Below are 26,074 nucleotides of genomic sequence, written 5' to 3'. Positions count from 1 at the left end.
CCAGTGTACAAGGGGGTGTGTGAGATCCATTGTACAAGGGGGGGTGAGATCCAGCGTACAAGGGGGGGTGAGATCCAATGTACAAGGTGGGGAGAGATCCAATGTACAAGGGGGGGTGTGAGATCCAGTGTATAAGGGGGAGTGAGATCTAGTGTATGGGGGGGTGAGACCCAGTGTACAAGGTGGGGTGAGATCCAGTGTACAAGGTGGGGGGCGAGATCCAGGGTACAAGGGGGAGTGAGATCTAGTGTACAAGGGGAGGGGTGAGATCCAATGTACAAGGGGGTGTGTGAGATCCAGTGTACAAGGGGGGGGGGGTGAGATCCAGTATACAAGGGGGTGTGTGAGATCCATTGTACAAGGGGGGGGTGAGATCCAATGTACAAGGTGGGGTGAGATCCAGTGTACAAGGGGGGGTGTGAGATCTAGTGTACAGGGGGTGGGGTGAGACCCAGTGTACAAGGGAGGGTGAGACCCATTGTACAAGGGGGTGTGTGAGATCTACTGTATGGGGGGGGGGGTGAGATCCAGTGTACAAGGTGGGGGTGAGATCTAGTGTACAGGGGCTGGGGTGAGACCCAGTGTACAAGAGGGGGTGAGACCCATTGTACAAGGGGGTGTGTGAGATCCACTGTACAAGGGAGGGGGTGAGATCCAGCATACAAGGGGGGTGAGATCCAGTGTACAAGGGGGGGTGAGATCCAGTGTACAAAGTGGGGTGAGGTCCAGTGTACAGGGGGGTTGAGATCCAGTGTACAAGGGGGGGTGAGATCCAGTGTACAAGGGAGGGTGTGAGATCGAGTATACAAGGGGGGGTGAGATCCAGTGTACAAGGGGGGGTGAGATCCAGTGTACAAAGTGGGGTGAGGTCCAGTGTACAGGGGGTTGAGATCCAGTGTACAAGGGGGGTTGAGATCCAGTGTATAAGGGGGGTTGAGATCCAGTGTACAAGGTGGGGTGAGATCCAGTGTACAAGGAGGGTGTGAGATCCAGTGTACAAGGGGGGGGGGCAAGATCCAGTGTACAAGGGGGGATGAGATCCAATGTACAAGGGGGGTGGGGTCCAAATACAAGGGGGGGTGAGATCCACTCTACAAGGCGGGGTGTGAGATCCAGTGTACAAGGGAGGGTGTGTGATCCAGTGTACGGGGGGGGCAAGATCCAGTGTACAAGGGGGGGTGAGACCCATTGTACAAGGGGAGATGAGATCCAATCTACAGGGGGGGTAAGATCCAATGTACAAGGGGGGGGGTGTTAGGATCCAGTGTACAAGGAGGGGGCGAGAGATCCAGTGTATAAGGGGGAGTGAGATCCAGTGTACAGGGGCGGTGAGATCCAGTGGGCGGGGGGAGGCAGACTGCCTACAAAGATGCACCTGGACCCCCACCTCCCCTGTGGCCAGGCCTCTCCTCCCATTGAAGTGGGGTCTCTTTCCCTCCTTGGACCTGGGCTGGTCCGTGACCTTCCTAGGCTGAGGGAACGCAGCCAGCGCTCCTTGTGAACACTCAGGGCCCTCCTGCACCATGTCCCTCTCTTGGACCACTGGCCCCGGCGTAGACAGAAGCCCAGAGCCGGTGCTGAAAGGTGGGCGGCCCCATGGAGACGGAGGCCTGGCGGTCCCAGCACAGGGAACTCGGAGACCGTCCCCAGATGAGCCTGCCTCCCTTACGGGCGGAGTGACGTCACTCAACAACGGTTAACGTCAACCCCCGCGCCCCAGCCACGAGAGAAGACCACAGACCTGGCAGTTTAAATACAGACATTTATTTCTCACGGTCTGGAAGCTGGACGTCCAGGGCCAAGGTGCCTGGGTGGCCGTTCCCGCGAGGCCTCCCCCTCGCCGTGTGCTCCCGGCAGAGACAGTGCTCCTCAGGCAGTAGTCAGACGGGATCAGGGCCCCTCCCTACGACCTCAGTTATCCTTAATTACCTCCTAATCTCCAAACACAGTCACGCTGGGGTGAGGGCTTCACGTGAGTTCGGGGGACACATTCAGTCCACGGCACCCCCGACCATGGTCCCACCGCTGAATGGACTTTCTAGAAGCTCGTTTTGTTCCGCTTTGTAAGTCCCCACAAACCCCCGTGGCAGGGTCAGGGGCCCTCGCAGTCGTCCTTAGTTAAACACCCTTTTTTTAATAGAAAGTTTAAACTGATCTATAATGACAGCAAGCAGACCAGCATTAGCCTGGGGGTGGAGGCGGAGGGGATACAGAGGGGCCAGGGAGCATCTGGGGGGATAGCTATGCCCACTGTCTTCATTGTGGTGACGGTTTCACAGGTGTCAAATCCTAACCTGTCCACCTGAAATATGTGCCGTTTACTGTACGTCAATTGTACCTCAATGGACTTGTTGAAAGGTTATTTTTATTAAATGTTTTACTTTGAGGTAGTTGTAGATTTACACGCAGTCGTAAACAACAGCACAGAGCGGTCCCGTGCACCTTCGCCCGCTCGTTCCCCTCGACGGTGACATCTGGCAAAACTGCAGAACCGTATCGTAAGCAGGACACTGACAGAGACCGGAGCTGCCCATCTCAGCCAACCTCCCGTGTGCTCCGCGCACTGCACTGTGCGTGTGACGAGTGCCGCGCGACCGTATCCCACGGGCAGGTCCCTGGATCCACACCACGACCAAGACACAGAACTGCTCCATCGCCCCATCGGCATTTTAAAAAAATACTAATTGTGGTAAAATGCACATAACATAAAATTTACCATCCTAACCTTTTTTAGGAGTAGAATTTATCGGCATTAAGTGCATTATGCCTCAATAACGCCATTTAAAAGGTTGTTTTTTTTAAAAAAAGAAAGTTTTAAAACACCTGGATTTGGGGAGCAGGCTGTCTCGCAGGTCCTGAGTCACTGCCCCTTTTCCAGCCCCACGGGATGGAGGAGACCCCGGCTGGCTCCCATCTGCTGTGCCCTCAGTCCCTTCTGTGTTGATGACTGCCACCCCCAAGACCCCCTGCTGGTCAGCACCCTGTCCAGAGAGGCGGCTCCCCAGGGTCAGTGTCCCCTGAAGAAAGACCTTGGGCTGTCACACCTGCAGGGTGACTGCACAGGGTCACGTGCAGAGGGGGCGAGAGGTCCCGGCGTCTCAGACACGCCGAGTTCCACACGTGGACCCATTTGTTCCATGAAGGCCCTCAGCCCCAAGCCTCTGCGGGGAGGCTTCAGGAAGCCCACCTCCCAGACTGGACGGCCTTGTTCTGTGCGCCCTGCAGGCCTGGGAGCCAGAGAACATGCCTGGGGGACGCTCTTGGTGATTTCCAACCTCCTGGGAGATGAAGCTGTCGTGTGGGCACGCCAGGATCCCACAGGCTCACAGGGAGGTGTCCCTGCAGCTTTCGGGTCACTCAGCTCTCCCCCCACCACACCCGTGACCATGCCGCCCTCTGAAACCGCTACTTTGGCCACTCGCTCCGGGCACCCAGCTTTATCCCCCATGAGAAAGTCCCATGTGAGGCCAGGGCCACTGCTGCCTTGGTCTCTGCCAAAGTCCCAGCCCAGTGCCTGGAGCAAAGTACCTACCCAAGTACTGCCTGTTGAATGAATAAACGATTACCTTAACTGCTGTCCTGAGATGGGTAGGAGGGGCTCACGGCTTCCTTTCATCACACCAGACCGCATACAGGGAACAGCCACAAGGAAACCGCCCCCCTCCCTCCCTCTCTCTCCACAGCGAGACTCCGCCCCACGTGCACATCTGCGTAGGGTCCTCTCCCCCCGTCCCTGGCACTGTCCCCTTACCCAGAGGAGATCTCAGAGCAGGGCCAGGCGGTTGTCTGGACCCCAACCCAGCCGGACGTGAGCCACGCCAGCTCGTGCCCACAGTCACCGGGCCACATGGAGCTGGGTTCTCCGTCACGCCTATCAAAGCTTCCTCAGCACAGGGCGGAGGGCAGCAGGCCAGGCCGGCGCCCACCTGCATCCTCCCCAGAAAGAGCCCGAGGGAAACGCTCACCGTGCACAGCTGGGCAGGCACGACCCGCGGCGCACAGGGCTCCGCTTTGGTGCCAGTCGTCTACACAGGGCCCTTCCCCGCGGAGGTGGCCAGAGCCTTTGGGTTTTTTGGCCACTCCACACAAGCTTGCCGGCTCCTCCGGACGGGCACACAGCCCTGACCCTCCCTGGTTCCAGAGTTTCAGTGACAACAAGAACCTCCCAAAGGCCTCGGAGAACCACAGGTAGGGTGGACCGTTTTTTTTAACTTGATTGCACTTCATTTCATCTACGTGAAGGGCCTTGTGGCTAGTGTTTTTATATGTTGTTGGTTCATCACAGAACATTTGGCAACATCAAATGACAGGAGATGACTTCCGTTTACATAAAACACGCACACAAAGCTAATCTCTTCGCGCTTCTCAGTTTGGCTGTTAAAACACAGGTGTTTGAGCAGCAGTGACTCTAAACAACCAGGTGTCCCAAACTGCCTCGGATGAGGGTCCCGGAGGTCACCAGCCACCTGGGCTTTGCTGGAGGGAGCAAGGCCAGAGCAGCAGGTCAAAGCTATTCACTCTGATCGACTGACGCCCTGCTTTGTCCACAGAGGACCAGAGGTGGCTGCTGTCACACGTGGCCTGAGAATGGGGCCAAAGACAGCACAGCAAACACAGAAGTGGAAATGCCACCTCGGTAAGTAGGCCAGGCACAGCCCAGGTGTGACTCACCTGGGGAAGCAGGTATGCAGTCACACGACCCCTCCCAGCACCCCCAGTGAATCCTGAGCTCCGAATTCTAAGAGGGACTTTTCACACGGGGTTTAGTGGGGAATCCCGCGGGGAACAGACAACAGGCGGTGAAGGCATTAACCACCCCCTGGGGAGCCACCACCGTTGGGCAAGGCTGCAGGGGACACGGAAGCTCTCGTGGGTGCGGGCTGGGGGGCTCAGCTGACGCTCAGCAAATGTTCCCTGGAGATGCCAGTTCAGCCCATTCAGCCCCAAACCACCTCCCCTCAGATCCCGCCTGGGTGCTCCTGGTGAGGGTGCCAACAGGGCTGGGGGCGGGAGCCTGTGGGCCCCAGAGTCCCCAGGCTTGAGGCCATGGGGAGGCCCGAGGCCAAAGATGAGCCAAACCCCAGGGCCACGGAAGCAGCTGGAATGTGCGGGAATTCCTGACGCACAGCCGAGTCCGCCAGCCCAGGGCTTGGCCACCTCTCCAGGTCGGCTCTGTGCAATCTTGCCATCACTCAGGCTGCCAGACCAGGTACACAGACGTAGATTCCCATAGTTCTGAGGCTCTGAGGAGACTCTGTCCCTCTCTCCCCCGCAGCTGCTGGGGGTGCTGGCAATCTTTGGCTTGTAGAAGCATCACTCCATCTCTGCCTCTGTCTGCACATGGCCTCCTCCCTGTGTGCATCTGTGCCCAAATGTCCCCTTTTCATAGGGACCCCAGTTCTGTTGGCTCGGGGCCCACCCTGATGACAACATTTTAACTAGACCCTGTCTCCAAATAAGGCCATGTTCTTGGGTACAGGGGTTAGGGCTTGAACTGTCTTTTGGGGGATACGGTCCAACCTATTAACAACTGGTCACGCAGATCCTAAAATGTCTGGGTGGCGCCCATGTCCCACAAACTCGGACTGTAATCTTGCTCTCAGGACCAAGGAAGGTCTGAGCTTCGAGCCTGGCCCTTCGTGCCCAAGCCTGCCAGCCGCAGCCCCCCTCCTGCCCAGGCATCCTCTCTGGCTGTCAGAACCTCCTGCCTGCCCCTGACCACACCACGCTGCCCCTGCCCAGCGTGCCCGTGGCCCCGTTCTCCAGCCTCCTGAGCACAGGTCAGCATGTCTGGCTCCTCTTCAGAGCCCCCCCCCACACCTGGTTTGCACGGGCACTTGTGACGGTGCAGGGCTCTTTTCTAAGAGGGACCTCACCCACCTGCAGCCCCGGCACCCGCACCTGCTGCAGGGCCAAAGCCTCTGCCTGAGTGGACAGCCCGTTCTGGCTGGAACCCAGATGCAGAGCGAGGGCTCCGTCCCTCACCAGGGCCCAAAGTGCCCCAGTGTCCGAGAGCCACCAGAGGCAGCCACTGCCCGCGGCAACAGCCCAGGGGCGGCCCCACTCTCTGCTCAGCCGCGACCAGCTCCCGGGACCCAAGGCAGACAAAGAACGCCACCACCCCCATCCAGGGGACCTCGCCACTGCGCCCGGCGGGGGGTGTGGGGATGCTGCGTGAGAAAGGCCCAGTCACGCAGAGGAGAGCTGGCACATGCTACACTAGTCCTCGGAGGACTTCTGGAGCGTGGGCCCGGCCCCCCATGAGCCTGGGGGTGTCGGAGGAGAGGGCACAGCCCATTTCGGAGGACCACGAGGCCTGCGATCCCAAGGAGTCTGTCGTGGTTGATGAGCACTGAGAAGTGGGGATGCCATCGGGACACCTGCTCACCAGGGTTGGGGCGGCCCAAAGGCCAGAGCACACAGGCCTGGCAGCCATCAGTGCCCCGTCGGGACGCCTTGTGGCTCTCACAGGCCCTGCCCCCCTCCTCCACCACCCATCCTGCATTTGTCAAGAACCACAACGGGGAAAGAGTCTAGAAGTTCCTCACGATGTTAGGCACAGACTCTGCTCCTGGGTACCTGCCCAGGAGAATGAAAACATACGTCTACACGAAAACGTGTACACGAAGGTTCACAGCAGCCTTACTCACAAGGGCCAAAAGGTGGAAACAGCCCAATGTCCGTGGATGGATGAATGGACAGGTAAAGGGCGGCCTATCCGTACAATGGAATGTGACTCATCCTTACAAAGGAAAGTCCTACACGTGCTACAACGTGGATGAAACGCACGTGAAGAAAGTCAGACACAAAAGGCCCCATACTGTGGGACTCCTTTTATACGAAATGTCCAGAAGAGGCAAATCCACAGAGACAGAAAGCAGACTGGAAGTTACCGGGGGCTAGGGGAGGGGAGAGTGGGGAGAGGTTACATCAGGGATACAGGGCGCTTCTGCGGCTGGTGGAAGAGTTTGTAAACCGGGGGAGACTGCACTGAATGGGCGCCCTGACATGGTTCACTGTATGTCATGTGAATGTCACCTACTTCTTTTAAAAAACAAGATATATAACAAGAAACCAAACACCGACAACAGGCCTCATCAACAAGCCGGATCTGTGCCCCAAAGCACATCCTTGGGAAAGCGCTGAGGGGAGCCCCAGACAGCAGGGCACGGGCACTGGTCCACCTGCACCGGGTCTGGGTCTTTGGAGCAGAAACCACGATTCCCCAGCCCCTCACAGGCCGTGCTGCACAGGGAAAACGGGGGACGTGTCACATGTGACACTGCCATTTGCCTTTCCAGTTTTGTCACCATGGGGAGGCAGGGCGTCCACTCAACAGTCCTTGACTCTACGATAATCTGGAGCACATCTGCATAGACCAATCAGACCTCCCCAGGGCCCCAGCGCCCGTTAGAGGCCGCACGCCGACCGCGTCCCTCAGCCCACGGTGGGACACTGGGAGCAGAAGTGGGGAGCGGGCCAGGCCCGACGCTGTGGTCTTGGTCAGAGGGAAGGTGCCGGTGGGCAGGGGGTGGTCCCAGTGCCGCTGGGACCGGGAGGGCAAGGACGGGCAAGCAGGCGGTGCCGCCATGTGACAACGGAGCCCAGCATCGTGCACTCGAGTCACCGTCACGCAAGTGGGCCCCTTGGTTCTCTCAAGGCAGTTTCCAAGCACCCAGCAGACAGGCTGCCGGGGATCTAGGGTTCCGCCGTGATGGGGCCCGCGCGGTGGGACGGGGCGCCGGGGAGGCCGCGGACGCTTGGCTGCCCCCGCGCCGTCCCTTCTGGGTGTCCCCGGCTGTGGAGAGCTGGTCGGTGTCCCCATGGTCCCAGAGAGCCCCAGCCTGCTCGCCCCAGCTGACCCAGCGCCAGCCAGACACGGGCGCGCTGCGGGCACTTGGGCGGACGATGCCCGGGGCACCGGCGTGGCTGATGCCGGGGAAACGGCCCACCGTGAGCGCCTCGTCCGGCACCTCGCGCGTCCCTGGTCAGCAACACGAGCAGCGGCCGTCCGGGCGGGGTCCCCTCTGCCGGCCCCGCACGACCGGGCCCCCGGGAGCCGGGTCAAGGGGCCGCGGGGCTGGGCGGCCAGCCCTGGGGGTGTCCGAGGGCCTCCCGTTTGGCCAAGGCACAGAGCCCGTCAACACAGGGAGCACATCTGTCACCCCCTCGGGTGAGGAGACCAGAGCTGACCCGGGGTCCTGAGCCCACGTCCTGCACTTGTGCCCACCCACCATCCATGTGAGCAAAGCCACCGCCGGGCCTGGGTGTGGGGTAGGGGACGGACGCCTCCTAACAGCCTGCAGCCTCCAGCGCAGGGGGCGCGGGCTGCTCAGCGCCCCTCTCCACACAGAGACAAGAGCCTAAACCAGCAAGACACACGAGAACGCGAGAGACACCCAACAGGGTGGAAGGTCCCGGGCTGAGCCGTCCTCCACGTTCAAGGGTCCTGTCCGGGGGCAGCGGCCCCCAGGACCACGTGTGACCACCTCCTCCTCTGACACTCAAGGACACCTGTGCACGACCTCAAGCGCGGGGAGAAAATGGCCCCACACGGACCTCCAGTTACACAGTGCTGGCCAGTCAACCCAACAGACACAGCCCTTCTTCACGAGGCTCTCGGTCTGAGCCGGAAGAGGTAAGGGATGGAAGTGAGGAGAGGGGATGCCGCGTCCCTGGCCCAGACGCACCCCAGGACGGAGGGGCCCACCCCCCAGCCCCCAGGACGGCCCTTGGCTGAGAAGGGCCCTCCCCGGGCAGTCCCATCCACCACCCGTCCAGAGTGGTGGGAAGGCCGCCCTGAAGGGCCAGCCCGTCAAGGCCCAGCTTCCTCCCCCTCCAACCCCGGCCCTCCCAAAACACCCCACCGGCAGGCAAATCCCCTGGAGCCTGCTTCCCTAGCTCGAGCCAACCTACTTCTTGGTGGGGTGGGTGGGTTACTTGTGGCCCTGCTCACAGCGCAGGGATAGAGACGCCTCCCCGGGGTTGCCCCTCCTTCAAGCTGCCCTGGGGCACCACCTGGCAGGCTTGCTGCATCTGCATTTCTGAGAACACCAATGCATTTGCAACGATTCCTAAAGCTTTATTTCTTGCTTTTTATTTACTGTGCTTTGGCTTTGCTGCCTTCTTGCCTCCTTTCCTGCTTCGACTGCATTGGTTACATCTACTTTATTCTTCTTTTTCCCTCTCCTGGTCTGGAACTCACCCTTCTGTAGCTATCATCCTAGGGTTCGCCTGAGTTAATTCACACACTCTGCTCAGGGTCTGAGGCCGGCCAGCACCTCCGGCCTCATCCTGAACCAGCGGAGGCCGTCCCGGGCGTTATGGGCGTTAGCGTCCAGGGCTTCCATCCCGGCTGGCTCTTGAGGCCCCTTGTCGCCAGAATCTCCGCTCCCGGCATCTGCCCCCACGCTCACTTCTGACTGCTTCTCGCCTCCCACTCCCTCCTTCTGACTTTGACTTTGCTTTTGGAGAACATCTCCCAGTTCTCTTCAGCAAGGATTTGGGGGCGGTTACTTTTTTGTCTTCGTGTAAAACTGTCTTCATCTGACTCTCCCCTGCGGGTGGCAGCCCAGCCCCAGCCGGGACTCTGCGTGGAGCCAGGAGCCTCCTCCCGGCAAGATCCCTCGGCTCCCAGAGTCTCCAGGCCTGGAGGCCGCAGCCCGGCCCACTGTCCTCCCTCGAAGTCCCGACACGCCGTGCATCAAACGTGCCCGTCTACTTAGTATCGTTTACTCCGTTTAGGGCTTGGGCTTCACTGAACCTGAACATCCATCAACACAGCTGACAAAAGCCTCCCCTTCTCTCTGGCCTCTCATCCTGGAAGCCCCGTCAGATGCACCTTGAGCCCCCTCATCCTGTCCTCCGTGTCCCCGACCCTCTCAGGTTGCCTTTCACCTCCCTGGCCACCTGCTGGGTGATCTCCGCAACCACCTGCCAGGTCAGCGACCCCCTCCAATGTTTAACCCATTCCTCGGGGTGGGTTCCAGCTTTGAGTTTTTACACCCAGTGACTGTCTTTTTCATTCTGGGAGCTCCATTTGGCCCTTGTTTAAAAGAGGCTCCGTGTTGCCTTGTGGTCTCCTTCCCCCCACTTCTTGGACTGTTCTAAACGGCAGTTCCCTCAGCCTTTGCTGTTCCTGATTCTTGCTCAGGGAGAACCACTTTCTCGGGAGTTTTGTAACTTTTTACAGTGAATTCCACCTCAGAGGTGCGGCAGGAGGGCCCTTCTGGGATGGTTTTGTATTTTATTCCGCCAGGCACCCAGGTGACTCTTAGCACCAAAGGTGGCGGGGGGAGAGTTTCCCAAGCTCCCTGCCACTGAGGGCGGGGCTCCACGTGTGAATCCCTCCAGCCCACCCCCGCCGGCACTCAACGTGTGACCCAGCAGGCCCCTGTCCACCCACCCCTCTTCCGGGGGCACTCGCCACGCTGCAGCATCCCCGCCCCTACACCACCAGGAGGGAGAGTTGGCAGCCCCTCCCCCGATGGGGCGCTGGCCCTGTGGGGACCTGGAAGCAGCTGGGCCTCGGAACGCCAAGCCCCTCAAGAGATGTGGCCCCGAGCATCTTTTCACTCAGCTGCGAAACATCTTTTCCCTTGTTTATCTCAAAAAACACTACAATTCGCAAAAAAAAAAAAACCTCTCCAAAAATGCTGAAATTCTTTTTTTTCAGTTGAAGTGAAATTCACATAACGTACAAGTAACCATTTTAAAGTGTGCAATCCAGTGCCGTTTAGTGCATTCACAATGTTGTCCACTCTCCAGTTTTAAAACTTTCTCATTGCCCTCACCAAAAGAAACCCCATACGTTTTTGCTATCACTCCTCATTCCACCCCCTACCCCGCAGCAACCACTGACCCACTTCCTGTCTCTGTGGATTTGCCTTTCCTGGACATTTCACATAAATGGAATCACACACTATTTGTCCTTTTGTGTCTGGCTTCTTTACACGTAGCATCAGGTTGTCAAGGCTCATCCACGTTGCACTAGGTACTTCATTCCTTTTCGTGGCTGAATAGTATTCCATTGTGTGTATATACCCCATTTTTTTGATATTTACCTGTTCACTGTTGATGGACATTTGGGCTGTTTTCACCTGGCTATTCATGTTACTGTGAGCATGGGTGTACAATTCTTAAATGTATCTAACATCTAGGTGGTTGATTCTGCCTTTAGACCTTTTTATAACTACAATATCCCTAAAAACAATTGGAAACATTTTCAAAAACTGAAAATGCAAGAAAAGAATTACTGTTCTAAAGACATCATCCCTACAATGGGTACCCAGTGTACCCCCATGGTTGGAGGGTGGTTTGTCAAGGGGAAGGCATTAGCTGGAGCAAACCCCACCACGGCAGAGACTTACAGAGCCCCCCATGCAGAGCTCAAAGGACCCCCTCAGCCATGAAGGGAGCCCCATGTGAATTGCCCCCAACATTCCCCTGTCCCCACCCAGCACGAAAACTATGAGAAAATGGAAGGGCTTCAAAATACTTACTGTAAGAAGGAAAAAACCATTCCATTCACCTTAACCAACTACTCTACATAAATTACCATAACATGAAATGTTCTATTCTACTTTTGCTTAATCTATTCAGATCAGTGGGAAAAAATCCATTCATTTTTGTCTTCCTCCTTCAAACACTTGAATTGCCCATCAATATCTAAGTTTCTTTGCAATCCAACTGTAAAAAGCACAAAAGTAATTGTTTCACCAAATGGAACTCATGTAAAAACTGATGGCACGACAGTTCACTCCCACAGGACGCGCACAGCTCAGGATGGGGTGCTTACGGATTCCGGCTCTGGGGTCAGACAGACCTGAGTTCAATCCCAATCCTGCCTCCCCCTGCCTGTGAAGGCTCCAGCAAGTTAACCTCATTTGTAAGACGGGGTGCATTAGGATAATCAAAATGTTAACAAGCAGCCCCAAAGCCTCAGTGCCTTAAGCAGCAGAGATCTATCCCAAGCTGTCACTCACGCCCAGCCCCTTCCCCAGCTCCTTCACTCCCCCATGGCCCTGGGGTCCTCTACTGGATCCTGAGCCTCCTGCCAAGGAACCAGGGACGCAGACCACATCCACAGGAGGACAGCTCAAGAGGTCTGGTGTTCGGCCTGACACAGTGGACCCCACTGCTGCCCACACTGGCTGAAACTCAGTCCCAGGACTTTCACTTGGGAGAGGGTACCCAGATGGTAGGCAGCGTCTCTGCCACTGGGGAGGGCGCAGGTAACCGGACCCCCGGGACGCCGGAGTGCCCTGAGTCAGGGTCTGTTCCCAGCAAATGAGCACGAAAAGAAGTTGGTGGGGGGGGGGGGCACCCGTCGAGACACTTCATTCTCAAAATGACCCAGTAGGAGTAGCCGGCAGCCACGATGGCCTCTGGGACTCCATCAAGTCCTCCACGCACGGTTCTGTTTCAACCCCACACCTCCGACCCACCTGCAAGTTCCGCTGATAGTGACAGAGGTCATTTCTTGAGCCATCACTATGAGTCTTTGACAGAGATGGTCCCCTCAAATTCCACGCAACGGGTCCCCTCACCCCCGCCTGGCAGACAGGGCTGCGGGAGGGGCAGACAGGGTTCCCGCCCAGGCCCTGCTGCCCTGTCTGTGGCTTCAACACCATCAAAACACATAAGCCACGTGGGCCGCAAAGGCTTAGGGCAATAAACACGGGAGAAATGCTGACAACCCACAACATTCTAGACATTTCTTTGTCTTTGAACTGGAATCAGCTCCCCTTTGTGCACCTTTGTGTGGGCACACGGCACACACTTAAGGGCTGTGGCTACTCGATGCTATCAACTCCAGCAAGACTCCGCCTTCAAAACCAGCGGGTGACCGGTCAGTCACTTACGGGCTCTCAGATGTGCATTTTCACACTTGTAAAACAAGCCTATCTGGTGTTCTGGGAACGCCTGGCAGCCTTAAGGAGAGGCACTAAAGCCTCCCGACATCACCCACCTCAGAAGGGAGGGTCAAATGAAGTCGCCCAACACACTTCCCGTTCACAGGGGGGCAGTACACCGAGGGTTCCCTCCCCGCCACGCCGCCTCCTGCTGGACGCCAAGGCCAGATATCAATTAGGCGAAGCTTAAGCCTCCCTGCCTATGACTCACCCATTTAACAGAAACCGTATCATACATTTCCCATAAATACAATGCACTGATGGTCAAGCACGGAGCCCTAAGTGATGACGTCAGAGTTGGCACAGAGTTGGCACAGAAATTGATGCTCGCAGCCTGTCTGCAGCTCAGCCTCTCCCCTCCCGGCCAGTGTCGGCGGCACAGGCTGGGCGTGTGCGGCCCCACAAGCTCCCGCAGCCCCAGGCAGAAGTACAGCAAAGCCTGGGGAAGGAGGCGAGAGCTGCCCCTGAGTCTACCTAGCAGACCCGGCATGGGTGCTACAAGCCTCCTTGACAAGTGGACTCTCGGGCCCTCCCATCTGCCCAGGCGGGACGATGCTTGTGCGTCGTAAGGAAGGCTCTCTGGGGGAGGTGGGGCGGCCAGAGCCGGCAGCAGGGAGGGGGGCCCAGTGCCTTCTGAATTCAGGGACAAAAAGCAGGTGCACTAGGCCAGCCAAGCCCACTCTGACTCAGCACAGCGGAGCATCCTTCCCGGGGCTTCCAAGCTCCACGCTGGGCCAGGCACCCGCTGGCAGAGGGAGCTTGGTGCGGGCACAGCCTGTGCACTGGGCGTCCGCACCACTGGCTCTCCTGCAGCTCACCTCGGAGACAAACGCGCAACTCCAAGGACAGCCTCAGCCGCAGCTGGGCACTCAGAATTTATCGGCCGAGAAAGAACTAGGTAGCAGCCTGGCTAGAAGTTAACACTAAAATCCCAAGACCCTGGAGCAGTGTCTGTGCCCAGCGAGGGCTGCACTCAGCGCTCTGAGGACAGCAGCTCGTCTCCCACTCGAGCGGGCGGGGAGAGCGAGGCCCGTGGTGGGGCTGCCGCGTCCATCACGGTCACGCTCAGGCTCCCGTGCAGAGCCCAGGGCAGCAGGGCCAGGTCGTCGGAAGACCACCGTCTCACTCGCCTCCACCACGACCCCTCCTGCCACGCTCTGAACCGGGGACTTTGCTGACCGTGTGGCTGGGCTTCTCTGGGTCCCCGTCATCCGTGCCATCACCGCTCACCCTCGGCCACCGTGGGGCAGCCCGGTAAGCACAAGTGAGCTGCTCATCGCCTGTGCATGCCGGGGGCCGTGCAGACACAAGCCCGGCCTCTCCCCAGCCCTGGGGCCGCTCATTTAACACCTGAAGGGCCCCCAACTGCCGTTGCACTTCCAGGCTGTGGCCCCCTCCACCTGGTGGTCAACGTGCAGAGTGCCAGCCATCAACGGGCAGCTCCATGCCCACTGCCCACGGCCGGGGGGGCCGGGGCTCTGGAAACAGGGAGGGGCCCTGGGCGTGGCTCTGGACGCCCAGCTGCTGACTGAGGCCGGGTTAAGTCCACAGCCACGGTGGGAAGCTCCACACACGTCCCCCCACCCCCAGCCCACAGCAGGCAGAACTTAACCCTGCAAAGATCAAAGGGCTGTTCGTTCAAGAAGCGCACACACCCAGCAGGTTACTTGGCTTCTCTTTGAGAAGGCCATTTCATCCCTAATCTGAACCCAGAATACTGACAGAAAGTTTCCAGATAAACATCACTCGGCAAAGCACTGTGTTTACAAGGAATGCTTCCCCACGAAGAAGGGGGACAAGGAAAATTAATGACCCACATCCCAGAAGTGGTTTGGGGGTGCAGACAAGAGAGTTCTTCATGAGGTGCACGTGAAGCGTGGTAATTACCATGGTAATTACCATCAGCGTGGTAATCGCCATCCATCTGGACAATGCCACCTACCCGCCAATCAATTCTTCCTCAAAGATGGAAAACACAAGTTCATCCTGTACCATTACTAACATGCTCCTTGACGGTGGCCAAGAAGACCTGGTGGGGGCCGGTCAGGGTCCTCCAACCCCCGCACCAGCACTTCACCCCTTAGCACAGTCAGCAGGGATCAACAAGAAAATTATAACCCAGCATGAAACACAAGTATTGAGACTTTTGTTTCAAATGAAGACCCCGGTATTCCAAAATGTTTCCCCTTCTGAACGTTAACTCTTTTTTGGAAAGCCTTTCCCTAAACAAAAGCAAAGACACTTAGAAATCCTGAACACTTTCCATGGAAAAAAATCATAATTGTGTTTAAAAAACTGCCTTAAAGAAAATAAATGGAAATGCGAGAGTCTGCAAATAACTACTGTACACATCAGGTTGGTTTGTTTGTTACTCAACTTCGGTAGTTATTAATGATTCAGATATCAAAAATTCTAAGTGTCGTATAAGAATGTTTTAAAGCATTTCCAAACGCTTTTTAGAACTACAAGAACAATGAATATTTTTGGTTTCAGAATGTTTTCCACTGCACTGTAATGAACAAGAAGCTCAGTGTTCAGTTTTAAACCAAAGCAGGGATTAAATCAAGAATTCAGTTTCAATTGTACATCTATCTAAATACAACAGTGGAAAAAATCCTAACTACAGGCAACAATCTCTCTGAGACACATCCTCCCACAGCTAACATTTAACACTTCAACTCTTCCAGGCCCGGAAACCTCCCAGAACTGACTCCTGCTCACTTGCGCCCAAATGTGTTAAATTAGACAGGAAGGGGAAGCATAAAATTCAATTCATAACCTGAGGCCAAAATATGAGCTTCGGTTTGAAAAATGAAAAGCTACTGGGGTGATCTAACCTACTCCAACCCTTCAAATAATTAAGACATTTAACCCCAAAGACAGATGTCCAACAAGGAACTGCCATGCTCAGACTGACCGCAGGGCAAACACAAAGATCTCAGACAGAGATGTGTCTTGAGTCCAGGGGTCAGACAGCAGCCCAAGACACCACAGTGAAGGAAAGGAGAGGACCAGATGAAACGCTATCCCCTCCCATCTCCTACAGCGCGCAGCTCTGGGCTGAGTCGCTGGGATTGGCTGACTCACCAGCTCTCCACCTTGCCCTGGTCAGCCCGGGGGCTGGCTTTGGAAGGGCAGCTGCCTGCTGAGAGGGAAAATTAGGGACACGACTCTCAATTCCCGGGGCACAGTCTCACGGGTAGTATCATTTTCCACTTTTAAAGACTTTTCCCTAAACTGAAACAGGCAGGGCCACTGAAATTATTCAGCTGTAGATGAAACAGAGATTCCACGTTGCTTTTCCGTCCCTTCCAACAACGTAATACAGTTAGGCAATCCTAGAAACAAGTCCTCTTCCACAGCCACGTCTGGGAAAAGGCATGCGGAGCCCTAGGACCCTTGGCAAATGTGTTTTCAGAGACGCCAGAATGTTCCTATGATACGTTTCTCCGCTGGCCCTTGCCGTTTATCACTGAAAACCTGCTGCTGAGACTCACCCTCACAACGGCCTTCTGACAAGTCCCCCTGGTCTTTCCTTAACTGGTGGCAGAAGTCACACAAACAAAAAGCCGCTCCTTGTACACACATCGCGTGCACGGGCTGCCACCCTCCCCTGGCACCCTGCCCAGCACCAGCAGGTAGGATCAGAGCCGCCTCAGGGGGACTGCAGCAAGGAGAGGGCTGGGCAGGGGGCTGCCAAGGGCAGGGAGGCCCCAAACCACAGGCAGCTCCGGGAAGCACCAGGGTCACACCAAAACACCACTAATAAGCAGCTGCTACAAAGACAGGGAGGTGCGAAGGGGGAGCAGGGCTGCGCAGCTGCACCAAGCAAGAAACAACCCGAATCCCCTCTGGGCCAGGCCAAGGCCGAGCAAGGGGTGGTCCCAGGCACCCTAAGCCCTCGACCCAACACTGGGAGAACTCTCCGACCCCAAAGGCGATGAAGCATGAGCCCTTCCGGTCCCTGAACTCGCCCCAGGACCTCGGGTGCCCATCCTCCAACGGACCCGCTGCAGGAGAGCACAGATTTCAGGAACACTTGCCCTCCCCAGCCCACCCTGGGAGATCACCCACGGCGGGGGAGGAGAGCAGAAAAGCCAGACCCAGAGAAGTGGTCAGCCCTGGGGGGGGGGGGCGTGGCGGGGGCAGTGTTCCTTGGGTCGCTCAGGCACACTGTGGATGTCCGAGGCGCCTAGACGTGACCACTGGCCCCACCCCAGCCAATACCCCCACCCCCAGCCAAGACCCCAGCGCCCCAGCCCTACCGCGGTGCCAGCCCCCAGGGTTCGACCCCCGGACGCCTAGGATGCTCCCAGGGCTCTGCGCCCGGCTCCTGGGCACCGCCGCACCCAGACTAGGACTAGCTCTGGCCGCAGCGGACACGAGCCCTGGGCGGGCGGCAGGGACGCAGCGCCCGCAGTGCGACTGGCGCAGCTGCCGAGGAGCAGGGCGCGCTGCCCAGACCCCGACCCCACGGCCGGGGAGGGGCGCCGCGGCGGAAGGACCCCACCTCGGGCCCCGCTGAGCCTGCGGCCCCGGGCGCGCTCACCCCGCCGCCGCCGGGCAGGGGACTGCCCTGGATTTGACAGCACGCGGGTGGGCACGGGCGAAGGATGGGCACGGGACAAGGATGGGGACGCGAACTGGGCCGAGGCGCGTATCGGTCCTGGTTCGGGAAGGCAGGGCCGGGACAGTGGGATGGGGACCCGCTCTGGACACAAGGAAGGAGGGGTCCGTCCGGGACCCGGGAGAGGGACATGGGGGTCTCCTCCAGAACCTGGGGTAAGTGGGGAGAGGGTCTGTTCCGGATTGCGGAGGGAGGTTAGGCGGTACATTCCGGGTCCAGGATAATGGCGGGGTGGGGGGAGGCAGAAGAGAAACGGGAGAGTCATCCCTGGTGTAGGGAGGGGGGATGGAAAGGTTTTTCCGGGACCCAGGAGAAGTAGGAGGGTGTCTGCTCGGGCTGCGGGTCGGCGACCACGAGGTGTGAGCAGGGCACCACGCAGGACCGGAATGAGAAGGGAGAGGGGCCCATCTGGCAGCGGGCAGGCGTGGGGAGGGAGTGCACCCCGGCCCGAGGGTAAGAGCAGGAGGGGCGGTTTGGGACCGGGCGGGGTGGAGGGACCCGTGGAAGGGGGAGGGCGACGGTGTGAGCAAGTCGCGGAGTGGAGGGTAGGATGTCGGCGGCACCACGGAGAGGCCGGTCCCGACCGGGAAAGGGGATCTGCCTCGGCAGCGAGGGACGGGTCCGCTCACCTTGGGTTTGTACAGCCACTTTCGGAACCTGTTCATCATCGCCGCGCCGGCCCGTCCCGGCCCCGGCGGCCCTCACCTCCGCAGCGCTGCGCCTGGGCCCGGCTGCGGCGCGGGGCGGGCGGACGCGGGGCACGGCCGGGCCGGGGTCCCGCGCGGACCCAGGGCGCGGGGCGGGCGGCGTCAGGTGCGCGGAGCAGGTGCGCCGCCGGGAGATGCTCGGAGAGCTGCGCGCGGCACTGACCCGTAGACCCCGGTGGGCAGGCGGACGCGCGGACTGACCAGGCACGGGGGCGCCGGCTCCTCGCAGCTCACTGACACCAGGTGCCTCGGCCGGCCACCGCCGCCCGAGCCACACATGCGCTGACGCGCCGCGAGCCCCAGACCAGCCGCGAGCCACCGAGGCTGCCCAATCCGGTCGCTGCGCCGCGCCGCGCCCCGCCCGAGGCGCGCTCCCCCGCAGGCGACCCGGCGCGCCCGGAGGGGCCTAGAACTACAAGTCCCGATGGGCATTGCGGGGAAGGAGGGGCCCTGAATGTGGCGACCTTACCGGGCCGCGGGCGCTGTGCATTCTGGGGGTTGTAGTCTTCCCGCGGACGGCTCCGGAGCGTGCAGAGGTTGCTAAGTGACAACGCCCAAACTGCGCCCCAGCACCGCCCCTGCCCTGAGGGTTGCCGGGGTTCTGGCGGAGCCGAAGTGGAAGGGGAGATCCACTGCTATTCCCCAGTCCCCTCGCGCCCGCCAGCCCTGCAATTGCTATGCGACCGGGCGGTGGCGAGAAGGGAGGTTCCGGAGCGCCCGCGGAGCCCGCTGACAGGTACTGGGGGAAGGGAAGCAGGCGAGACCCGAAAGGGGGGCGAGGCGCGTCCCCTCAGCACCAGCACCACCCACGTGCAACTTCCCTAGATCTGCGGGCCAGTTCTCGTCTTTCTTGCTTCCCATCTTCTTGCTTTCGCTCACCACCTTTTTTGGTCTTCTTCCCAGCTCCTTGACTAAAGTTAACGGTGCTTTTTTTTTTTAATCGCCACAATAAACGATGCTTTTTAAAAAGATATTCTCCCATATTCACTACTTCCCCTAGCCATGCCCTAATTTGGATCCATAAAAACAATCAACAAAATCTGAGAATCTATTAAGTGCTAAGCAGAAAGCTAAAAACAAGTGTGTGGTCTCACTTTAAACTCCCTCTGGTACCTGAAGAATCAGGCACAAAGAGGCTGCTGCGCTCTGGCTGTAGGAAGGAACCCTCCCCCAACCGCCTTGCGCTTTCCCCTGCCCCCACCCAGCACCACTTCGGGTACGTGCAGATTTAGGGTGCACAAGAGGGAGGTAACTCTCTTGATAGAGAATTTATTCTCTGCTGCCCATGTTATCACTGGCCCAGGGTCCAGTTGCTCAGATGGGCTGGACTCCCTGGCCCCTTTATTCCATTAGAGTCAATGTGAGTCTAGGCACAGGCAGCCGTGAGATTTCCCTGAGTGCTGGCAGTCCTCCGTGTTCGTTTTTGAGTACCTTATTGATCTTCCCCACTCCCCTCCAGCTACCACCCAGTCACTTCTCCCCTAAAGAGCAAAACCCCTCCGGAGTTGCCTCTTATCTCCAATTCATTTCCACCTTTTCTCTCTTGAGCCTGCTCCAATCAGATTTTCACCCAGCCCCTCCTCCCAGGCTCTTTATCTAAGTCATTCTTGACCTCCATGTTGCTAAATCCAACTATGAGAGCTCAGCCCCGCCTCTTCCAGGAACAAGTGTCCCAGCTGAGTACTCCCCTCCTGGACACACTGTCCTTACTTGGCTGGAACAGATCTCACTCTCTGCCTCTCCTCCTGTGGCTGCTCCTCCTCAGTCTCCTTGGCTGGCATCTCCTTGCTGCTCAACATCCTGACACTAGAGCCCCGGGACTCAGTCCTTGGAAGCCCCTCTATCCACCCTCTCCCTGGATGATTTCCTGCGGTCACATGGTTCAATAAACAACCATTTTATCCTGACCTTCCAAAACGTGCATCTCCAGCCTGAACCTTGCCCCACGACTCTAGACCCCTTTCCCTGTTCTTTGCCAGTTGGATGTCTACCAAATTCCCCCAAACAAAACGTGTCCAACTGCACTCCCAGTCATCCCCCATAAATCCTGCTTCCAGTCCGAGAACTTGGGTAGACACTCTTGGGTGTGCCCTTGGCCTACTCCAAGTCTGGGACTGTTGTTGCTGCTCAGAGCCTCCCTTCCTATGGTTCCCAGTTTGAAACTGTGCTCAGGATGAAGGCTGACCTCAGGGAAATGGGTGTATAGTTAGGATTAGATTCAGCTTTATGCAACGAAAAATTTCAACATCATAGTGACCCAAACAAGATTATTGGTGTTTCCATAAAATAGGTCCATGGGGAGGCAATCTTGGGAGATATGACACCCCCAAAAGTCATCAGGGATCTGGGCTCCTCTAGCTTGCTCTTCTGCCATCTTTGCATGTTTCCTCGTGGTCCAGAATTGCTGCCTAAGTTCCTCCCATCACCTCCTGAGTCCAGGCAGCAGGGTGGAAAAGAGAAGTGTATGCTCCTCCCTTTCAAGGAGATTTTCCAGAAGTCTCAAACTCTTCCACTTCTTGGCATACCCAGATGCCAGGAAGGCTAGGAAATGTCATCTTTCAGTTGGGCAGCAATAGACTCAACTAAAAATCAGGGTTTTGTTACTCGGGAAGAAAGGAAGAGTGGAGATTGAAAAGCAACCAGCAAAACCTGCCACATGGGTCTGTACTTTAAGCAAAGCCATCAGAACATGACTTAGCAGAAATCCTTAGTAGACTGGCTTTAATCAGAATTAAAAGCCAGGAAAAGAATGTATTTTAATTAACACACATTTGGGATCCATGTAAATGAAGCCTCTCTAGTGGTTGAGAGTGTTGAACTAGTGTGTCTCTGATGGAATATAAATCTCCTCGTGTAATCTCATTTCTGTCTGTAAAGGATTTGCTAAGAAAAGACTTGGTCCAGCCCACCTTTAAAGTTTTCTTAAATATGGGACAGTCAAGTCCTGTGAGTGGAGTTAAAATCAATATTAAAAAAACAATAAGCTTGGGAATTAAATCTCCCTACCCACATGTTTGGTTTTACACTATTAAAATAAAGCTGAGGTGCTAAAAGCACGCATCAGGATTGGATGAACTTCAATACCTGTTTCCTACCGAAAGTTGTGACTATTTTGACTAAGATTATAAGCTAATTTCAGTGGGAATGCAGAACTCTAGTGTCTCTTCGCGATGTCCACCCGCATGGGCAGCTCTCTGTGCCAGGTGTGGGGTGCCCAGCTCCCACCCCAGGAGCCCTCAGGCCCGACAGTGAGCCAGAATTGCAGGGGGGTCGGGCCCAGCAGCCACAGCGCCCCCCCCCATCCTCCACCCAGCCCCTCCATTCATTGCTTCCGGTCCCTTCCATCCAGGCCCCTGTGAATGCGGGGAGGGCTTGGGTGGCTTTCTTGCTCCTCCTGGACTTGCATCATCACTAAAGGGCCCATCAAGTCATCCTTTCTTCAGAATGTTCTGGCTCCAGGACAGGAGGGGAGGGCAGGGAAGCCCTCCTGCCTGGGTGCAGCTTCCCCTACACACACACACGCACGCACGCACGCACGCACGCAGACTGTGCACTCTCACCGCCCATGTCAGGTACAAGAGGGGGCACTTTCCATCCCGTTCCTCCAGGCTGAGCCCATCCAGGGCAGCCCGCCACATGACCACAATGGGGTGGGAGGAGGAGAAAAACTCAATCCTTAACATTGTTTCCATAAAAACAGACTTTTTACCTAGGTTCAGGACTCGCCTTTTGAGCCCTGGAATGTGACTGCTATTTCCCTTTATAGTGTTGACATGGGCGCCTCTTTCACACAGTTCTGGGATCAGGCAGAGTGGCTGGTGGGAGGACTGTAGACCCCAACCTGGGCCCTCAGCAGTTGCCACAAGCAGAAAATCCTCCTTGGGGACCAAGAGGCTGACCCCCCGGCCCCAACCCCCAGCTCAAGGCTGGTTTGTTCTCTTCCACATTAACCTGCCTAGTAAATATTATTGGGACATCTATTATTTTCCAATTAAATGAGACAGTAAAACTGAACTCTGTTGAACTGTAGGATCTGTGGAAGCAAAGGCTTAAAAAAGCACTACTATGATCTTTGGGTAGGTCTATCTCTGGATGCTAAAGCTGTCTTTCAGATTGAAATACAAGCACCATTTAGGGTGCTTGATCCTTTTGTACATTTTTACAGTCCCTCATTCATTCCACAGACAATTCTGTGGCTCTCGCTGGGTGCCAGCTCTGGGGTAAGGGCAGAGAACTCAGAGGTGAAAAGGCAGGGCCCTGCACCAGAGGCTCACAGGAGTGTAAGGGAAGTTTGGGCGACTTCGGAGTAGGCACAGAGAAGGGGAGAGCTAAGGGAGGAGGAAGGGAGGCTTCACAGGTGGTGATATTTGAATGGGGTGTTGAGGTATGCCTAGGAGCTCACCAGGAAGAGCAGAAAGAAAAGTATTTGAGGCTCTGGAGACACATGTGATGGGCCTTCTGAGCCAGTGAGAAGCCCAAGTGGACAGGGCTGGGGCGAGGAAGGAAGAGGGTCCAGAGACGGTGACCCTGGGCTGTGAAGGGGTAGGGCAGGCTGAGGAGACCCTGCTGGGTCCTGCGGCAGCAGAGAACTTGGAGGATGTGTTAGTGATGGATGGAGTGGAAGGGGGCTCCCCTGACCGGAGACCACTCCTCCCAGACCTCCCGCACTTCAGAAAGCGGCACTACCACCTGCCCTGAGGCAGTGACGCGTCCTGGTGGTGCTGGCAGCTGGCTTACTCAGCACCCATGGCTCACGAGCACTTCGGGACAAGAACTGATGTGGAAATAGGAACTCTCGGGCACCCCTATAAGCCTTCGTGGGTCTTGGCCTTTGCTCATGCAGTTTGCCCTGGTTTCCATAGACCCCATCTCCGGATCCACTGACCCTCCTGAGAGGTGGTCTCCAGGGCCTGCCCTCGGCATCAGGGCTTCAAGCCATTTCCAGCACATTTCCGAGTTCCAAGAGGCCTTTCTTCTGGCCTCATTCGGGAGAGGCTCCTGCCGGCTTTTGTGTCCATGCACAGCTGGGGCTGGGCCCTGAAGCAGCCCCTAAGGGGCTGCCCCAGTCAAGCCTTTGTGCTGGGTGGAGCTGGGGCCCAAGAGTGCAGCTGGCAGAGGGGTGGGGACGCATCCCCTGGGCTGACAGGCAGGCAGCTGCGGAGCTTCCTTCCCTGTCCTTTTTTTTTTCTGGCCGCATGGCATGTGGGATCTTAGTTCCCCGACCAGGGATTGAACCCACACCCCCTGCATCGGAAGTGCAGAATCTTAACCACTGGACCACCAGGGAAGTCTCTCCTTCCCTGTCCTGATGAGGGCAGGTGTCAAAGCCTCGGTAAAACTGCTCCAAAATGGGGGACCTGAGAGGTGCAGAGCTCCCCTTGGAACCCCTGTCCCCCGTGCTCTGGGGCCCTTGGCCTGCCACCTGCTGTCACCTTCCTGGAAAATCTCTGGCTTCCCAGTCCCAAGCCTGTTCCTTTCTGGGCTCCCTCCCCGGGCCGGGTGCAGCGCCCCCCCACCCCATCCACAGAGCCATCATTCTTCTTGGTTGGAGATGGGTTCCCTAAACCCTGGTGCCCAGAGTTACCACTGGGGAACCCGAGGCTACCCTGCACCCCTCCTGTCCCTTCCTACACGACCTGCTTCAGGGCGCTCAGGGACCCTGTCCCTCAATTCTGGGATATTCCCTTGCATTATGTCGCTCCCATTTTTCTGGAACTCCTGTTGATTGGAATTCAGATCTTTTGGAGTGGTTCCCCGATTTTCTTGGTGTTTTTCTCCTACTTCCTACATCTTCATCTTTTTCTGCTCTCTGGGAGATTTCCTCAGCTTTATCTTCTGCCTCTTCTATTTATATCTTTAGTTCTGCTGTCATATTTTAATTTCCAAGAACTCTTTCTTTTCCTGCAGATGTTTCTTGGATACCGTATCTCTCTCCATCTCTCAGAGGTGGTATAGTTGTTTGTTTCCGGGTTTTTCCTGCTGTGTATGTTGTCTGCTTTCTCCTACTTCCTTTTTTGCTGGTTTCTGTTTCCAAGTTTGGTGTCAGAGGCTCTCTGCAGTGTCTGGTGGCATTTGGCCTTCGTTCTCTTTCAAGTGATGGTGGCGGGGGGACTCACCCAGTGGACCGTGATTGGCTGGGATTGGCCATCTCACTGGTGACCCCCAGTGTCAGTGTATGTGGCTTTTGTTTTTTCACTCAGTCTCCATCCTGGAGGGCCTCAGTCTGGGTGCTGCCATCCAGAGCCATTCCAGCTTGTTGGGTGGAGAAGAGGTACCCCTGCTGTCTCCAGGGCACTAGCAGCCTGGCTTTGCCAATAGCTGGGGCCCAAGAAGCCAGCAGCACGGTGACCCAGGGAAGCTGCCCAATCAGCGTGGAACAAGGGGGGATGAGAGAGGAGCTCCTGGGGGGCTTGGCCACCCTGCTCTGAGGACAATTTGGGGGTCACCTGTTAGAACCACTTCCTGGGATCCCATTCCTACCCCAAGCGGCTTCTCCAGGGTCTGCCAGAGAAGGGCTCTGAGCAAGCCAGTCTCCTGGAGCTGGTCTGTTTCTGGAATGCTCAGGCCTGGCCACTTACCGACTATGCATCCCCTCTGGGTGCTGGTTACCTCATCTTTAAATTGAGGGTATTGAACGTGGTGACCCGAGGATTCTCCTTGCCCCAAACTTTTGTGTTTAGGTCCCCCTCTCCCTCCGAGCAGGGCCTGCTGAGTCATCCACCACCAAACCCCAGGTGGGCTGAGGGCCGCTCAGGCTGACTCACAAGGTGCCTCCACTCTCTGGCCTGGCCTCTCCCAGGGGTCCTCCCCACCCGTGCACAGCTGGAGGGCTTGGGGCCACGTGGGGCAGCCAGGGGGCCTCCAGGGGCGGGGCAGAGAGGGCTGCTGGGGCTGTGGGCGAGCGGGAGCCTGGGGGCAGGCTCCCCAAGGCCTGCAGGGACACAGCCCAGGAAGTGGGCCTGGGGTTACCCCCGCCGGGGTCCCCACTTCCCTCCAACACTCCTCGCCCCGCGAGGTCCCAGGCTCCCTGGTGGACCTCCTGTCAGTTTGGTGAAGGTCCTTTGCCACCTGCCGAGCTGACAGCCTAGGGTGCGTGGAGGGCGTGACCTGTCACGGTTTGCTTTTAGGGTCCCACCTGGGAAGACGGCCTACTATGGAAAATGCATTGAAACTGTGATTAAGCTACTGGACCAATTTAAACCTGAGAAGGAGAGTCCCGAGCAGTTCCTGGAGGCTGCGGCCACCTCCCTGCAGGTAGGGTCCGAGTGGTGGCTCAGGGCTCACGGGGAGGCCGTAGCAGTGACACCTGTCAGGAGCTTTTTTTTTTTTTTTAATTTATTTATTTTACTTATTTATTTTTGGCTGCGTTGGGTCTTCGCTGCTGCGCGCAGGCTTTCTCTAGTTGCGGCGAGCGGGGGCTACTCTTCGTTGCGGTGCGTGGGCTTCTCACTGCGGTGGCTTCTCTTGTTGCGGAGCACGGGCTCTAGGCGCGCGGGCTTCAGTAGTTGTGGCTCGCGGGGTCTAGAGCGCAGACTCAGTAGTTGTGCACAGGCTTAGTTGCTCCATGGCATATGGGATCTTCCTGGATCAGGGAACGAACTTGTGTCCCCTGCATTGGCAGGAGGATTCTTAACCACTGCGCCACCAGGGAAGCCCTGTCAGGAGCTTTTTAGTCTCATTCCTAACAGCCACTTTCCTTCCTTCACGAGGAGAGGCCCAAGGTGAGATTCCCAGCTAGCCAAAGGCTTACATCAGCTCTCACTCTGAATCTCGGGTGCCCTTCAGGGATGGGACCCCCTCTTTGCTTCAGGAGGCATTCCTAACTC

The 26,074-nt window shown here is 57.3% G+C and overlaps 2 protein-coding genes across 4 annotated transcripts in view; one reads left to right on the top strand and one right to left on the bottom strand.

The window, feature by feature from the left end:
- The window catches only part of ZFYVE28 (zinc finger FYVE-type containing 28), a 118,168-nt gene extending 99,643 nt beyond the window's left edge, over positions 1–18,525 (bottom strand). For all 3 annotated transcript variants that reach the window (XM_057546543.1, XM_057546544.1, XM_057546546.1), the window contains exon 1: positions 18,171–18,525. In XM_057546543.1, coding sequence (XP_057402526.1) covers positions 18,171–18,209 — 39 coding nt within the window. In that variant the 5' untranslated portion in view covers positions 18,210–18,525. The remainder of the gene's footprint in view (positions 1–18,170) is intronic.
- Positions 18,526–18,780: 255 nt separating this feature from the next.
- The window catches only part of CFAP99 (cilia and flagella associated protein 99), a 42,154-nt gene continuing 34,860 nt past the window's right edge, over positions 18,781–26,074 (top strand). The window contains exons 1-2 of the mRNA XM_057546566.1: positions 18,781–18,984; positions 25,376–25,502. Coding sequence (XP_057402549.1) covers positions 18,926–18,984; positions 25,376–25,502 — 186 coding nt within the window. The 5' untranslated portion in view covers positions 18,781–18,925. The remainder of the gene's footprint in view (positions 18,985–25,375; positions 25,503–26,074) is intronic.

Source organism: Balaenoptera acutorostrata, chromosome 5 (assembly GCF_949987535.1).
Source record: "Balaenoptera acutorostrata chromosome 5, mBalAcu1.1, whole genome shotgun sequence".
Taxonomy (NCBI): Eukaryota; Metazoa; Chordata; class Mammalia; order Artiodactyla; family Balaenopteridae; genus Balaenoptera; species Balaenoptera acutorostrata.
The sequence above is the reverse complement of the archived record's forward strand: the minus strand, read 5'-3'. Positions and strand labels throughout refer to the sequence as shown.